The 17,248-nt window shown below is 28.5% G+C and overlaps 6 protein-coding genes across 13 annotated transcripts; 1 reads left to right on the forward strand and 5 right to left on the reverse strand.

The window, feature by feature from the left end:
• Positions 1-807: 807 nt before the first annotated feature.
• Positions 808-5,761, reverse strand: LOC113795945 (uncharacterized). Of its 3 annotated transcripts, XM_075820409.1 has the most exons (8): positions 5,329-5,761; positions 4,649-5,270; positions 4,041-4,581; positions 3,393-3,474; positions 3,120-3,208; positions 1,733-3,052; positions 1,410-1,677; positions 808-1,343 (listed from the first exon to the last, which is right to left on the reverse strand). In XM_075820409.1, exons 6-8 carry the CDS (start codon positions 2,400-2,402, stop codon positions 977-979), a joined length of 1,305 nt encoding a protein of 434 aa, XP_075676524.1. In that variant the 5' UTR covers positions 2,403-3,052; positions 3,120-3,208; positions 3,393-3,474; positions 4,041-4,581; positions 4,649-5,270; positions 5,329-5,761; the 3' UTR covers positions 808-976. The 3 variants fall into 3 exon arrangements, with proteins under 3 accessions (XP_075676524.1, XP_075676522.1, XP_075676523.1); XM_075820407.1 differs by having other exon boundaries at positions 4,041-5,270; XM_075820408.1 differs by having other exon boundaries at positions 4,041-5,761.
• A 1,034-nt stretch (positions 5,762-6,795) lies between these two features.
• On the reverse strand, positions 6,796-8,995 carry LOC113795984 (major facilitator superfamily domain-containing protein 10-like). Its single transcript, XM_027346228.2, has 8 exons — positions 8,859-8,995; positions 8,713-8,791; positions 8,324-8,637; positions 8,080-8,256; positions 7,903-7,999; positions 7,726-7,837; positions 7,312-7,649; positions 6,796-7,210 (listed from the first exon to the last, which is right to left on the reverse strand). Exons 1-8 carry the CDS (start codon positions 8,967-8,969, stop codon positions 7,089-7,091), a joined length of 1,350 nt encoding a protein of 449 aa, XP_027202029.1. The 5' UTR covers positions 8,970-8,995; the 3' UTR covers positions 6,796-7,088.
• Positions 8,996-9,266: 271 nt separating this feature from the next.
• On the reverse strand, positions 9,267-9,879 carry LOC113795993 (uncharacterized). Its single transcript, XM_027346236.2, has one exon. The coding sequence runs from the start codon at positions 9,774-9,776 to the stop codon at positions 9,267-9,269; it is 510 nt and encodes a 169-aa protein (XP_027202037.1). The 5' UTR covers positions 9,777-9,879.
• Positions 9,880-10,006: 127 nt separating this feature from the next.
• Positions 10,007-13,386, reverse strand: LOC113795960 (uncharacterized). 6 transcript variants are annotated; one of them, XM_075820415.1, is made up of 7 exons: positions 13,081-13,386; positions 12,722-12,861; positions 12,408-12,621; positions 11,646-12,001; positions 10,560-10,701; positions 10,437-10,479; positions 10,007-10,372 (listed from the first exon to the last, which is right to left on the reverse strand). In XM_075820415.1, the coding sequence occupies exons 4-7, from the start codon at positions 11,905-11,907 to the stop codon at positions 10,028-10,030; spliced, it is 792 nt and encodes a 263-aa protein (XP_075676530.1). In that variant the 5' UTR covers positions 11,908-12,001; positions 12,408-12,621; positions 12,722-12,861; positions 13,081-13,386; the 3' UTR covers positions 10,007-10,027. The 6 variants fall into 6 exon arrangements, with proteins under 6 accessions (XP_075676530.1, XP_075676526.1, XP_075676528.1 ...); XM_075820411.1 differs by having other exon boundaries at positions 12,722-13,021; XM_075820413.1 differs by having other exon boundaries at positions 12,408-12,485; positions 12,722-13,386.
• Positions 13,387-14,412: 1,026 nt separating this feature from the next.
• Positions 14,413-15,247, forward strand: LOC113795990 (tetratricopeptide repeat protein 1-like). The gene has a single exon (XM_027346234.2). The coding sequence runs from the start codon at positions 14,543-14,545 to the stop codon at positions 15,167-15,169; it is 627 nt and encodes a 208-aa protein (XP_027202035.2). The 5' UTR covers positions 14,413-14,542; the 3' UTR covers positions 15,170-15,247.
• On the reverse strand, positions 15,183-17,044 carry nst (phosphoglucomutase 3-like protein nst). Its single transcript, XM_027346225.2, has 4 exons — positions 17,020-17,044; positions 16,861-16,965; positions 15,674-16,796; positions 15,183-15,608 (listed from the first exon to the last, which is right to left on the reverse strand). The coding sequence occupies exons 2-4, from the start codon at positions 16,956-16,958 to the stop codon at positions 15,231-15,233; spliced, it is 1,599 nt and encodes a 532-aa protein (XP_027202026.2). The 5' UTR covers positions 16,959-16,965; positions 17,020-17,044; the 3' UTR covers positions 15,183-15,230.
• Positions 17,045-17,248: the final 204 nt, after the last annotated feature.

Here is a 17,248-nt window from a genome sequence, read left to right on the forward strand (position 1 = left end):
ATGAAAATTGTCATTATCGTTGTCGTAACCGGTAACATTATCGCCATCTTTCGTTGTGTAATTCAAAAACATTTTTTTTTATAAATCAACAATATTTACATTCCGGTTCAATAGATGGCGATGGTAAATTCTTCATTTTTTTTATTTTCAAAAATGAAAAATTCACGAAAAATCGATCAATCATCATTGCCGAACAAAAAAAACATGTGTTATTCATTTTTGGAAGTATATAAGACGGGGAGAAAACAGAATCCCGAAAAATTTCGAAATCCGAATTACGCGAATCTAAAGATAATCGGATTTCATCATTACTACTTACTTACTTAGTTTGATTGGTTTTCCCATTATTATTATTATTTATTTGAAAATAATCATCATAATGGTCAATATATACAACACTTATTAAAATCATTACATTTACTTACTTTCTTATTTACTTGGAAAAAATCAAAGTAAAGGTTGTCACATTGTGTATATTTTTTTTCCTAATTCATCCATCCATCCATCATCATTAAGTAGTGTATGGTACAATATGGCAATTATCATAATTGTATTCGACTAAATCTTATTTCGATGAAGAGAGAGAGAGAGAGAGAGAGAGAGAGAGAGAGAGAGAGAGAGAGAGAGAGAGAGAGAGAGAGAGAGAGATTTTATTGATGAATACTGAATCGATTTTAAGCGTGATAGCAAAAGAAAGAAAGAATTATTTCGATTCAAATCAATTTCAATCCAACAACATTCATTACTTATATCTAAACATATGTTTTGAACAACAAAAACAAACACGTGCCAAACAGAACATTCAAATAAATAACACGAAACACTTTTATTTATTTCACAATCAAATTTCTATTATTTTAATTGAAATTAGAATACATACAGCACCATAAATGATTTACAAATTATCAATTGATTTGATTGATTGAGTTGGTGTGTATGGGTGTGAGAAAAAAAACTGACAATTCTTTTTTTTTGATTATAAAAACCATTGTGAAAATAGTGCTCGATTGGTGAATCGTAATTGATTATCATCATCATCATCATCACCATTGTTATCGTCATCCTCTTCTTCACCATTGTCATCATCGATTATATTATGGAAGTTATCATTAATGTCAACATGGATATTCTGGTCATTATTATCATCATCATCTTTATCATTAATAGCATCATCATCATCAACATTAATTAATAGATTTTGTGAATCATTTGAATCCGTATTATTGATTGATACTTTTTTCCTCATTATCATTATTGATGATGAATCATTTTGTCGCTGTTGTTGTGATTGTATGGAAGATGATTGTAATTTTCGTTTCGTTTTATATCGACGATTTTGAAACCTTTTTTTCAAATTAAAAATTTAATAAATTTAAAACATTCAATTCGTTTTTATTCAATCAACTTACCATATTTTCACCTGTGTTTCGGTCAATTTCAATGTTCGTGCCAATTCAGAACGTTCCGGTCCACTTAAATATTTCTGATGATTAAAACGTTTTTCCAATTCATAAACCTGTGCATGTGAAAATGCTGCTCTCGATCGTTTCTTTTTGGATTTTTTATTCATTTGATTACAATTATTAATATTTGATGATTCTAATGATCGTATTTTACCACCACAATGTCGAATGATTGATTCATGATTTTGATGATGATTAAAATCAATGGATTGTTCTATTCATTACGATCAACGATTAAAAAAAATTAATTTTTTTCAAGAAATTCAAACCTTTTGATGATGACGATGATGATGATGGTGACATTGTTGTTGTTGTTGTTGTGGTAACATTTTCGACTGATTGTGGTGGCTGCTGTTGTTGTCGAATAGAATGATTTTCATTGATAATATGAAATTTTCTTAACAAATTAAAATTTCTCATTGACCGAGGATCATTATTAGTAATAATTTTTGTTATTGTTGTTTGATTATTATACGATGATAACATATATTGATGATACATATCCAAAAGATTTTGTTGACGATTATGAAAAAGATTAACAGTGGTTGATGTTTGATCATTATGATGATGATCATCATCATTAATAGGATTTACCATCACCGGAATCGTTGTTGGTATTGTCATTCGAAGATTATGATGATTATGATGATGAATCCATGAATTAAAATTTGAATAAAATTGTTCAGCAGCAGCTTGTATTGCAACAACATTGAAATTATTATCATTATCAGGAGAATTGATTAATGATGATGAAGATGATGCCATTGTTGTTGTTGTTGTTGTTGTTGTTGATTCATTGATCGTCGGAATTGAATGATTAACATTTGTCATCAATTGTTGTCTTTGATCATCATCATCATCATCATCTTTACGTTTCAATAATGATGATATTGAAAATGGATTTAAATTCTGTTGTTGTTGTTGTTGTTCATGCATCATGCTGATGATTTGCAAATAAAAAAAATGAAATTCTTTCACGATGTTTGAAACAAATTTATTTGATGATCATTATTCGTGTCATTTGATTTTTTTTCTTTTCTTCGCAGTTTACACAACAGACACACACACACCAATTATATCGAAATCCAAATTGGAAATCATTAAGTTTGGGAGTGATTGTTAACACACACACTTCATCCATATAATATTTCTTAACATCCCTCTTCAACAAACAAAAAAAAAAACAAGATCATAGATGCTTATTGACAACAAAATTGTAGGCGGCTTTTAAAAATCAGCACACATATATTGAATGTAGGGAATACACTCTACACTTATATGAAGGCCAAAATTGGAAAGGAAAAAAATAGGCGGGCGCCCATTTAAAATCTGCGCCAATCATACACAAAAAAAAGAAGCAGAAACAGACAAGTTTTGCTTGTAATTTGTTTCGTTATGCTTCTTTCTTTACTTTACTTGATATTAAATGGTTTGATCAATGATAAATACTGATGATGATGATGTGCGTGTGTGCATATGACATATCACCAAAGACTAGAAAAGATGTAAAGAGTGTGATGCTTAAGTACAATAAATGGGAGAACTAAATTTCTGCATCAATCAATGTTCAGTGAATCCTCAAGGGTTAACTAAATTGAATGGAAAATTTGGAATTTTTAAAAAAAATTTAAATAAAAAAATATTTAAAAGAGTTACCTGAAAAGCCAAAAAATCATTATCTTGTGATGGACTTGGAAATTTTGAGAAACACAAAACTTATCGCATTAAGCCAATGATAATGACATCTTTATTTGCGAATAAAATAAAATATGAAACATTAGAAACGCGAGAAAATTAAAAACATTCATATCAAATGACGGACAAAAAACAAAAAATCATGATTATTATGTGATTAGTTCAATTAAGGAGATTTGCCACTGACTTTTTTCTATCTCTATCTTTCTCTTTCTCATGTTAAGTTTAGCTTACCTTTGAAATAAATTTACAGAACCAAGAGCGAGAGATAAGATCGATTGATGATCAATTGATCTGAAATGACATTAGGTTGTTGCTGTTGTTGACAAAAAAAAATAGAAATTGTACTGTGAATTAAATAGATAAATGTTGTTGTCGCCAATAATCATTATCATTAAAATATGGTTGAATATTTTCGCGAGAGAGATAGAGATAAAGTAGTCCCAGGTTGGAAAAATTAATAAATCATCAACAACAACAAAAAATGTGAAAAGAGAGTATTTCGATGATGATGATGATGAGGATTTTGTTATCATTAAACATATAGATTTTCCATATTTTTTGAATCGAAAAAAATGTAAAGTAATCTTTGAACTGAAAAAAAAATCATTCTGCTTGCTTATCATTCTTATTTCAGATTTTGATCAGATTTGGTCAAATGTGTCAACCTGATGTATACTCCATAAATCAATGAAATTTTTTCCTATGCCTATCTTTAGTCATCAAATGGCCAAATGAAAAATAAAAAAGAGGCTTGTCAACAACTTTATATTGAAATGTCATAACAGCAAATATGGTTGAAATAATTGTTGATTTTTTTCTTTGAATTCAAGAATATAGTTGTCATCATATTATCACATTATCGACTTTTTCTAAACTTACCTGCAAACATTTTAAAAAGTCAAAAGTAATTAATTACCGATAATGCATTATGTATTTGATTTGATGATGTTCATGTTATTGTCGGTATTTTGAATATTTAGAAGAGAGAGAGAAAAAAAAACGTTGATGACATTCTGTTTATTGATGATCATCAGAATGGTGATAAGGTATCAAATGGTGGTTAGGTGGTTCAAGTCAAATTTTTTTTTCAGTGACCATCCTTGATTATTTCATTGATATTCAATTACCAGGGAGAAACAGAAATCACCAAAAAAATTGTCTCATCATCATCATCATCATCAATGATGACAATCTTTAAGAGATGACAAGTAAGCTTTTAAAAGGTAATTGATTTGTCATTTGTTTGTTGTTGTGGGGAACTTGGCTTTTTCTGTTGCTTCTTAGAAAATTTTTAGCAGGAAAAAACCAACCAATCCAGAATTTTTTTGCAGAAAATAGCATAATGATGATGGTGGTCCATTTTCGAGTTCCATAATCCTCGGGTCTCTCTCTCTCCAATATGATTGACTTTAGCCGATTTCTTTGATGATGATGATGATGATGACATTGACATCAAGCAATAGCTTTTAAAACTTATAAATACTTACTTAATGTATTCGTGTCAAAAAAGAAAAAAGAAAATGACGACAAAATTGGATCATGTTTCAAACAAACAACCAAATGTGTCGGAACTATTACCACCATCACACATATCTAATGTTTACGAATCCATGTGTGCGGTATATACATTTATGGAACTATTGAAATCTTTCTTGTTTTTTTTTATATTTGATTTTTCTGTTGACCAGAAACCAGATTTCCAAAACTATTTCATTGGCTAAATGCTTGATGATAAATGTTTTTTTTCACACATTTCCTAATTTGTGTTTTATGGATGTGATTCTTTCTCTCTGTGTGGCATAAAATAGTGATGTAAATAAAAAAAATGTTTTAAAAATAAAATCGTTTTATATATGTAGTTGAATGATGGAAAACTGATGATTTACATTTTCTTGATTTGTAATTTGAGCTTTTTCAAATGAATGAATGAAACAAAAAAATAAAAATTCAAATGATGATGATGAAAGGGAAAGGCCAATTATATTCATTGACTGACTGACTGACTGATGAAAATGCATTTAAATCACAACACAAACATTACAGAGAAAAAAAAATTTCAGAAGCTAATTTTGTTTGATGGGGGCCATGATGATGATGATGATCATCTATCTATAACAAATAAGAGAAAATAAATCGATCAAAAAAATACTTGTGACAGGCATCATACTTGTATTTTGTTGTTTTTAATGATGATGTTGATCAATGACAGCGGATTGTGTTGTAGTTGTTGTTGTTTTACAAGAACATTTCCGAAAATCTTGATGATGATTAGTAAGATAGAAGGAATGGAATATACATCCATCGAATCGAATCGATGACAAACAAGACATGATGAAGATCTTCATCATCGTAAAAATTCGACATTAATTCGTCGCGACGTTCGTCATAACCATAATCATCATCATCATCATCATTATTATCATCATTCGAACTATAGTATCGTTCGAATCGTTCGATTTGCAAACATTCGATTCTAATTCTACTCAAATAGGAAACTAAAAACAACTCTTCTCGACTATTCCGATTCAATGATGATTATGATGAGTTTTGATGGTTTTTTTTTAAGAAAAGAAAAAATGTTTTAAATGTATTTTTCATTTAAAAAAAAAGAAAGAAAATTTCACTAATTTAAACATCATCATCATCATCAAATTTATACAATGACACAATTGTTGTTGTTACATTATTGCTACCATCATCATCATCATCATCATCATTTGTTTACTTTAACGCGCGCGTTAAAAGCCTGATATTTTGCCTGATCCACATCGGCGAGATCATCGACAAGGGAAAAGAAAAACGATCAAGAATTTCAAAGACAGGACAACAACGAAACATCGAAAAAAGTTGCCGTTAAAAGATGAAATTTTATTATATTCTTTTTCGAAATTTAATTACCCCCAAAAAAAAATTCTTTGCCGAAATCTTTTGATTTACAAGAATTTTCTAACTTGAATGAAATGATCGAGCGGTATCTTCTATTTCATCCCATTTTGATGATGATGATGATGATTTTCAAAGCAATTAAATTTTTCATCATCATCATCATTGTTGAAAAAAAGAAGCTATAATTTGATGATGAACGGTACTGTTTGTCGGATTTGATCAAAAAAAACAAAAACGACGACGATGAAACAAGAAGAGGTCACACCATCGATGGCGGTTGCTTTTAACAACAACAACAACAACACTAATCATTCGTAAAGATTTTGGTCATTTGGTAAATTGAATATAAAATAAACATGCTCGTGTTGTTGTTGTTGATAATCGACACACGTACGCCATTGGACCACCATACCGCCATCCGGATATTAATGTTTTCCAGTTGATTATTTGTTGTTGTTGTTGTTGTAACCAAACGATGACAAGCACAAGCATCGATAAAGTGTTAATTAATTCAAACACACACACACACACACAGAGAATATCAAATTTGAGAAATACAAATTAAATGATGATGATCATCATCATCAACGAAGCATTGAAAAAACGAGGTTAAACGAACGGATTGTTTCCTCTTTCGAATGAATGAGCTCTCTTCATTCAAACACTCAATCGAACCAGAAATTAATCGGAAAAGTGAAAAGATGGTAAATTTCTCAATAGTGAAAAAACCAGATTTCGTTTAATTCAATCAAACAAACAAACAAAGATTTTATTTCAATTCTCGAACAAACAACACCAAGCAAAACAAAAAAGCAATTTGTGATTTTTTTTTTTGGTAAACAATCAAACAATCAAAAAACATTAGTTCAAAAATAAGAAGAATCTCGAATGAATTGGTTGTGTACAAACACATTTTTTATACAAAGATTATCCATTTAATTGACAATTAGATTTTTGTTTTCTTCATCTCATCTTATTCCAATCAAAGAAATTGAATTTAAATAACAAATACAAACATAACACAATTCACACATAAAACACTTATTCAAATGTAGAACGATATGTTTTACATTTAAAATGATATTGATAACCTAAATATAATGGTATTAATAGTAATATGCTTCCAATTGTATAGGCAGTTTCGATTCCAAATCTCCAGAATACTATTTTATTTTTTGAGAGAGAGAAAAAAAGAATAAAAAAAAAAGAAAAAAAAAGAAATTTTGTTTGAAACGAATTCTTTGAGTGATTGATTAAAACTTACTGAATGACATTGTCATCGGGCCAAATGCTCTTGCTAATGCACCAATCGAACGAAATATACCTAAAAGTATACCTTTTTGACTTGAATGACCATATGATGAAAATGTTGTCGATAATGATGGTATTACAATTGCTGATGAATATGCATATGGTATTAAACCCAAATAAAGACCAGTTAATGTTGTTGAATAACCAACAATAATAAATGCAGGTATTACTAATATTATCCCAGATAATAAAAGATGATTATAATAATTATGATTGATACGTCTTAATATTACACCCTGTATTAAAAACATTTGTAAACCAATGTAGAAAAATAATTTTCCTTGATCAAGGCTAGATAAATAAATCGAAATAAATAAAATGAAATGAATCAATGAATTTTTTTTCAAAAATAACAAAAAAAAATTACCTGGAAAAATTAAAACGAACAAATGTTAGAAAAGTAAGTGTAAATTCCAATCCCGAATAAATGAATAAAAAGAAAAAATTAACAAAGGCACCATATCGAAGGATTGATTTTTCTGTGCGAATGGTAAAAAAAAAAGGTTAAAAAGCTGAAACATTCTGAAATCAAATTCAATCAAACCTTTGGTATTTAAATTTTTAACAATTTTAAATGAAAATAATGACCATGGATTAATATAATGGAATGCATCGATAAGACTTGTACAAATTGATGTTGTCTGTATGTGATGATGAGATGAGGTGTTAATTATGAAAAAAATTAATCAACATCAAAAACAACAACTACAACAACACTTACTCGTTTATATGGTAATAATGTTTCCGGTAAATAATGATACGAGAAAATTAAATTAATCAAAGATAAAATTAATGCAAATATCGGTGGAAATAATTGAAAACATGAATCATTTGATGTGCCACCATCTAGTGATGGTAATTGTAATTTGGATAAAATTGCACCAATCAATGGACCAACCTGTTTAGTTTGTGTATTTTCAAATTATCATTAAATTAAAAATTTGAAAGAAAAAAACAATACATACAATAAAACCGATTGAAAATGCAATACCAATTGTAGCAAAACCTTTACCACGTTTATCTTCAGTAGTACTATCCGTTATAATGGCTGTACAAAGACTAACATTTCCTTTACATAAACCATTCAATATACGAAACAATACAAAAATACCAAAATGATTGATAGATATTGACCAGAAAAAATAAGATACAGAAATTCCTAGTAAACATAGAAAATATAATGGACGACGACCATAAACATCTGATAGCATTCCAATAATAGGCATCGAAATAAATTGTAAAAATGAAAACATTGAACCTAATAGACCACCGAATAAAGCTTTGTTTTTTTTTAAAAAAAAGGGAAAAAACAGAAATCAAAATCGATTCATTTAATTAAACACACAAATCATACATCTATTGAACATTTGTGGTCCACCGATCCATCGTTGTGTTGATTTGATGAAATTATCCACATAATTGTAGAGACCACTCTGTCAAACACAAAAAACAAAAACAAAATTATCAAACCAAACGGAAAAAAACAAATGAAATAAATACCGTATCTTGTTTAGCAAAACATTCCAATAATGATGGTAATAATGGTAATATTAATGTAAATGCCAATAAATCGATTAATAATGAAATGAATATAAAACGATTGACATTCATTGTGACGCAATAACAAAAAAAGAAAAGAATCTTTGGCCAAAAAAAAAAACAAACGAATAATTCTTATTATCAAATAACAATGAACATTGTCCAGGAGAATAAGAAAAAACTTGTCAAACAACAATTTCTCCACAATGTTTATGCGGTGTGTGTGAGTGTCGTTGGCCACATCAGCAAGATTTTCTTTTTCTCAATCAATTTCAAGTTTTTCTTAAAGATAATTACATAACAAAATAATGATGAAGTAGATTTGATAAATTTGATAAATTTAGAGCAAAAGAAAAATCGAATTTTTAATCAATCAGCTGACGTGTCCATTTCATTCGATAATGATTGTTGTTGTTGTTTTTCATTAGTTGTTTTTGGTTTTAATAAAACACGTTTCATTTGAATTTTTGTAAAACTTTTATGTATTTCTTGTATAAATTTATGTTGTGGTTCATATGCAAATAATATTGATGTTTGTTGTTGTTGTTGAGGATCAATATTACCGAAAAAAAATGAATCACCAATACGAATTAATAATTTTTCATTATGAATACCCATTATTTTACAATCATCAACATTATAACGTAATAACGGGTGTGAATCTTCATCAAATTGCAAATGAATTATAAATTCTTCATCATCAGCATTATTACCACCATCACAAATGAATGATTGTTGTTCGTTTGTAGTTGTTGTTGTTCCAGGCTTTTCATCATCATCATCATCGACATAATTAATGATTGAAGGATTATCCAAATTATTATTATTATTGCTACTACCACTTGTTGTTTGAATGGGATTTTCTTCCGTTGGATTCATAATTTGTTTTTGTTTGGTTTTTTTTCCGTTGTAAAACAAAAAATCGCTTGACAAACATCAAATTCACACACTCTGAATTCATGCATGAAAATCCATGGATTTCTGCATGCAGAATAAAAACATAAAACAAATTACGTACATAGAGTACGTTACCAAAAGAATTTTCTAAAATTTTTAAAAAATCAAAATTTATTTATTTAAAAAAAAATCTCTAAATAATAATATTGTATAAGAAAAAAAAGAATGAATGATTATTTGATTACTAAATTTTCTAAATTATTTTTATTGCTATTGTCAAATTGATTGGTCATCATCATTAGATGATTTGCATGTTGTTGTTGTTGTTGTTGTTGGTGATGATGATGATTAAATAATGCTAATTGTTTAATTAAATCGGCCGATGATTGTGGTTGTTGTGATGATGATCCTGCCGTTAAAGAATTAAACATTCGTGTATTATTTGGAATCAAAGACGGGTGTAAAATTCCGGCTCCAAATGATGATGATGATGATGTTAAATGTAATAATGAACGAGAATTTATACGTAATTTTTCAATCTCTGCTTCTTTCAATCGTTTTTCTTTTGCTCTACGATTCTATTGAATTAGAAAATTGTTAATTTTTTTCGAAAACAAACAGTTTTTTACTTTTTATTTTTACCTGAAACCAAATTTTTACCTGTGTTTCGGTCAAACTTAATGAACTATAAACACACAAAGAAAAACAGAATATATTTTTTTCAAATTAACAAAGTTCCTATGGTTTCATGTTATCCATTCATACCTGGAAAATTCAGCACGTTCAGCAATAGATAGATATTGTTTATGATGAAATTTTTTCTCCAATGCTAATAATTGTTGTGTTGTAAATGGTGTTCGTGGTTTACGATTCGATTTATGACGTCTTAGTTGACATTTAACCGGACCTTTTTTCAGAGTTGTTGGTTGGAAAAAAATTAAAAAAAAATTAATCAAATTTGAGATGATTTATTCATGCAATTAGGGAAATTTTTTATTTTCAAATATTCATTGATTGCCACATGCAATTAATCCACCACCACCACCACCACCATCAACCTAATGGTTCGATTAACACTCAATATAAAAAAAACATTAAATTATCAGAAGAAGCTATAAGCTAGGATAAACTGAACAATAATTAAGTTATTATCGCTAATTACACAAAAAAAACAAAACAAAACAGTAATATGAGAAAAAAACCTCGAAAAAAAAATGATTTTTATAAATAAAAAAATCTGCCTATAAATCGATCTAATATAGGGACTCGCTTGATTACAATTTGATTTCGCGAATACATCTGCCCATTTTGATGAAATAATAATAATAATAATAAAATTACAGTGTCTAGGTTTTAATCATAAGTTTGGTGTTTGTGTGTGTGTTCAACATCAATTCAACCACCAACAAAATCAAATTGATCAAAAAGTCACGCGAATGGAATTAAACAAACTTATTTGAACATACACACAAAAACACAATGAATTTATATTAATTATTTAATGACATATCACCGAAAATATATTTTGGTTTTGGAAATAAGAAAAAAAAATCTGCCGATTTATCCTAATTCATTGAATTTGTTTTGTTTTGTGTTTGTTTGTTTTTTATAGTCATCAGACACGAATCATCAATCCAAATTTTATTGTCATTGAAAAGATTCGGCAATGAACAATAATTGTTTGATGATAATAATAATTATCAATTTGGCTTTGAATTTTTTCTAAATTATCTTATCAAAAAATTTGATAATATTGATTTGTAATATCTATTTGAATCTATAGACCCAGAACTCGAATGATCAAGTATTAAAAAAAACCGGGTGTAAATATGATTGGTCAAAACTACTTACTGTTTGGATTCATAAATGAATGATGTTGTTGTTGTTGTTGTTGTTGCTGATGTTGTTTGATCAATTGAGAATTAAGCCATGTTAATGATGGCATTGATAGCTGTAATTGATTCGAATTCAATTTGATCAATTGATTATTATTATTATTATTGTTAATTTCATCATCCGATAAATATGTTCGATTTCTATGACAAAATGATGATGTTTGATGAAGAAAATTTGTATCGAAAAGTGTAGTTCGTTGTTGTTGTGGTTGTTTCATATTTGTTGATTTCGTCAACAATGATGATTGTTGTTGTTGTTGATGATGATGATTTTGTTCCAATAAACGATCAATACTGAATGGATGATTTTCACTATTGACCGGTGTCGATATTGACGATGATGTTGTTGATGATGATGATGATGATGATGCAGGTGAATGATGACGATTTTCAATGTTCATTTTGGTAAAATAATATTTAATTTTTCACAAATTTTTTCAAACAAATTAATAAACACATTTCCAATCAAACAAACGAACAGCAATTACAAACAATTAAACAAATCAAACATCATTCACTCGAAAAAAAAACATTATGATCAATATGGATTTGGGAAAAAAATTTACCGACTTTCAAGATGACGATAGTGTTAAAAAAAGAAAACAAGATAGAAAATCTATACGCCTATGAAGGCGGTGCTTATAAGGTTCATAATTCACATACATACAATGAAAGAGAGAGAGAAAGGAAGAGAAGAAATTAGCCAATAAACACTTACCGTTATGTTGATGATGAAAACGCCTTTTTCACACAAATAAAAATCATCAACACTATACACGTGTTTTGTTTTGTTTTTCTACCACCACCATTATCATCATTATCATCAACAGCATCATCATCATTATTAGAAACAACAAATCAACAGAAACAAAAACATTATTATAAGCCTAATAAGCATCATGATGATGATGATGATTCTCTCATTTGTCTGCCTTATTAGCGTCATCATCATCATCAATATCATCCAAGAATGTGAAAATTAAAATTTTTCATTTCAAAAAACAAAAACAAATAAAATTCAAATTAACTTACAGTTAACAATGACAAAGATTTGTTCATTTGATGTTTTTGAGGGAGCGAAAAAATTCTTCATGATTCGTATGTGGTGATAATATAAATGATGGTGATGGTGACATGTCGTCGAGACACACAATGATATTTTTGATTTTGTTCTGGAATGAGATGAAATGGAAAACTTTTCATTCATTTAATGAGCTCACCGAATGAAAAACAAACAAACAAACAAACAAAAGATGAAATGATGTGTTATTTTGGGTTGATAATGATGATGTACATGATATTTTAATTGTTTGTTTTCACAAGAATTTTTTTCTGTGCATCAAAATCAATCACAGTGTGAATTGATAATATGATGATAACATTGTATTTACCATTCTTTTTGATGATGATGATGATGATCATATCGCCGGAAATGTGTCACCAATCTTGATTCAGGCGTTTGTTTTTGTTTTCCACTCAAAACACATATCCATAGTGGAATAGCCAAAAATAGCCTGAGTATCATTTTAAAGCAAAAAATCTTTGTCAGCAATTTTTCCTTCGTCTTTTTCTTCATTACCGAGATTCTTTCTTTTCTCATTTTGAATTATTGTTATTACAATGATAATAATAATGTTGTTGTTTGTTTGTCGAACTGATAACCATCGAATTGAAATTTTAAAAAAAAACAATGAAAAATTCTCATACAAATTTTCTGCCCTAGGTTTTTTTTGACATTATGAAAATTAACATCATCATCATCATCATCATCGATGACAGATCAATTAATTTAAACAAATGATAATTGTTAAATTGGATTTTTTAAAAACTGTTTTCCGTTTCTTACCCGTAATTAATACACATTTTGATTGACGAGGAATGAAAACAGTTTACAAAAAGATTTCACATTTATAAATGAAGACATTTTATGAATGATGATGATGAGGAGGAAAATGGTATGGAATCTTTAAATCAACGGGAAAAAATTTGACAACTTTACTTACACAAATAAAACCGGGAAAAAAAATGATAAATAATTTGACAGTTTATCTTCATTTCATTGGGTTGGAAAACTTTTTTTTTCTGTGGAGACATATGGTATGATGGTGGAAAGAATAACGAATTTTTCATTTCAAATTTATAATATTTTAGAAAATATTTATCCACATTATGACAAACAAATATAAATAAATCAATAGTAAAATAACGGTGCGTAATAAATTTGTTTTTTGTTTTTTTTTGTTTCTTCGAGACGATGTTGGTGTGTTGCTATATAATCAATTGGCAAAAAATAAAATAATTATTATTACAAACAAACATTTACTTAGCTTTCTTATTCTAGGAAATTATTCTTAAATGACAGGTCTAAATGGTCATTCATTTGGACACATATGTGGATCATCATCATTGATCATAATTATTTTTGCTGACTTTGGTCGAATATTTTGGTTTGTTGTCGTCATTTGATATGTTCAAGAAATCGGTGGTAATAAATATCGGGTCAATTCATTTTTTTGGTATTCATTTACGGGTCATAGATAAATCAATTGTTGAAATATCGGATAACAACAAAAATATTGTCTCATATTGAAGTTCCGAGTTGTCAGCGTTATTGATTTTTTTTTTTAATTTAAAAAACATTCGAAACCGCGAAATTCGATTCTGTTTTCACACATATAAAACATTCGACTATTTACACTCTAAAGTGTCGTTGACTATTTTGAATTGTTTTGATTGCATGCATGCAAAAATTTTTCATTATTTTTTTTCTTCTCATTTTTGAATGACATTTTAAATGAATCATTTCTTTTAAAGATTTTGAAGATATCGTATTAAACAAACAAAACGAAAAAAATGACCGATCAAATAGAATCAAAACATGAATCATCGTGGACTGAAATCGCTAACGAAGATCCGGATAGAAAGCAGAAAATTATCGATTTAAAATTGGAAGGTAATCAACAATTTAAACTTGGTAATTATGAAGAATCGATTCGATTTTATCTGGATTCATTAGATCTTTGTACGGAACAAAATGATGATAATAATGATAATGATAATGATCGACAAACGATAGTAATTTTATATTCAAATTTGGCAGCAGCCAAAGATCATTTACAACTTTATGATGAAGCAATTGAATATTGTGATAAAGCATTGGCCATTAATGATTCACATTCAAAAGCTATTATTCGACGTGCTCAACTTTATCGAAAACTAGATAAACTAGATGAAAGTATGGCCGATTATAAACGTTTTGTTGAGCTTAATCCCGATGATAAAAGTATATTACCAATCATTCATGAATTACAATGTCAAATAGATGAACGAAATGAAAAATTAAAAGCCGAAATGCTTTCCAAACTAAAAGATTTAGGCAATGTTGTTCTCAAACCATTCGGTCTTTCAACAGATAATTTTAAACTTGTAAAAAATCCCGAAACCGGTGGTTATTCGGTTGATTTTCAAAAAAATCAATAAATAAATAATGATATTTGTAAACAAAATTGATTGCTTTATTCATAATAAATTTGTAAAAGATTCAAAATTTTGAGCCAATTCCATCAGCAAAATCATAAACTAAATTACCAACTTTTCTTGCTAAATTATCGGCCAATTCTTTTGTTTGAGCTTCAGCATAGATTCGAACAACATCTTCAGTACCGGATGGTCGTATAAATGATCGTGCTTGTGGACCAAATTCAGCCACCACCTTATCAATTGCCGATTGTAATCCTTTCGGTTCAACGCATTTACGTTCAGCATCTGTTGTTGTAATTACATTACGATCTTTAACAGCAACTTTAAGTAATTTATTCGGTAAATCCTGATAAAATGAATCCCATTCATCAATGGTAATATTTAAAATGTCTAAAATTGCTTCGACAACCAACATATCAGATATTGCATCACCGACAGTCTAATTATTCAAGAAAATTGATAAATAAATAAATATTTCAGTTTCTGAATTTGGATTAACCATACCTGATTGACTAAATCAATAAAATGTAAAAGTTTTTTTGCATTTTCATTTGTACATTCAGCGATTCGTTTCTGTACATTCGATGAAAATAGAATCGTACCATGACCATTAGCTTCAAAATAGATACCGATTTCGGATTGTAATGCACGATGATGTAAATGTTTAACACCAGTCGGTACACAATCACTGATCAATTGAAGTGTATCTTGAATATATTTTGTTGAATTTCCATTTGCATATGCTGTTTGTACGACCATAATTTCAATTTCATTCAAATTGGCTGCATTCAATAATTGTTTCAAAAATTTTGCAACTAAAACAGCAATTTTATCACCATCTAATAGATGAAATTTATTATCTTGATCGTTTAAATAATAGAAAACAATTCGATCAGCATCACCATCAAATGATGCATAATGTTGATTGGATTTTAGTTCAATTGAATCGGGTTGTCGTTGATTAACTTTAACAAAATCAGCACCACAACCATGATTTAGTATACCATCACCAATGTTGACCAAATCGAATGTAATTTTTTCGGTCAAATATTGTGCCATCAATATCATTTTATTTGCACCAACACCATTAGCACAATCAACAATAACATTTAATTTTTTTGTCGAATTTTCAGTCAATCGAAGAAATGCATTACTTAGTTTTTTATAATAACCTTGTTCACTTGGTTCACCATATTGACCATTCGAATTTGCACATCGTACAATATAATGTAATTGTGGTGTTGTAAGCAAACCAAAATCTTTATATTCACCATAACAAGTTTTAATTCCATCAATTAATGCCATACTTAATGATACGCCACTCATTCTTGTATCACGAGCCAGATAAACTTTAGCCATTGTATCTTTCATATTGATATTCAATTCTTTAATCATATCAACAATACATTGTTCAAGATTATCATCCGAAACATTGGCAATTTTTGTTGCTAAATTTTCCCATGATTGTATTAACATTGATCCATCTGGTTCGATAATTTTTAGACCATTATCTTCTTCCGGATTATGTGATGCAGTAATCATTACACCAATAATACTATCAGTTAATCTTGAACGTAATGCAGCCAAAATACCGGTACGATAGGTTACATGATACAATGTATCAGCTCTATTTGATTGAATATTTGGATTTTTAAAGAAAAAAATTTCAATCATTTAGTGAACAAACATACTTGTTTCGAAAACCAGCCGTACCATATTGTTGTTGAATATCCGGTTGTTTATTTGGATATTTTTTCATATAATCATTTAGATTATTCAAAAATGACATGTTTTACCTGTTAAAAAAAAGTTTAAAAAAACAAAATTAATGAAAATCCTAGATCCTATACCAGCTTTCTTTTTATATATCATCATTTCAACAGGATTAAATGATGAGAAAAAAAAACAACAACATAGATATTGATCGATAGATACCAAATTATTTGTCAAACAACATTATTGATCTAATCTTTTGTTATCTAAAACAAATATAATCCATTTAGTTTTGTTTGATGATAACCAGCAAATAAACTGTTATCATTATCGATCAATCATTTATTAGTAAAATGGAAATATATG

This window comes from Dermatophagoides pteronyssinus, unplaced genomic scaffold (assembly GCF_027571235.1).
Source record: "Dermatophagoides pteronyssinus isolate colony J.1.1.1.1 unplaced genomic scaffold, Derpt_VIB-CSIC_2022.12 sq0006, whole genome shotgun sequence".
In the NCBI taxonomy this organism is placed as follows: Eukaryota; Metazoa; Arthropoda; class Arachnida; order Sarcoptiformes; family Pyroglyphidae; genus Dermatophagoides; species Dermatophagoides pteronyssinus.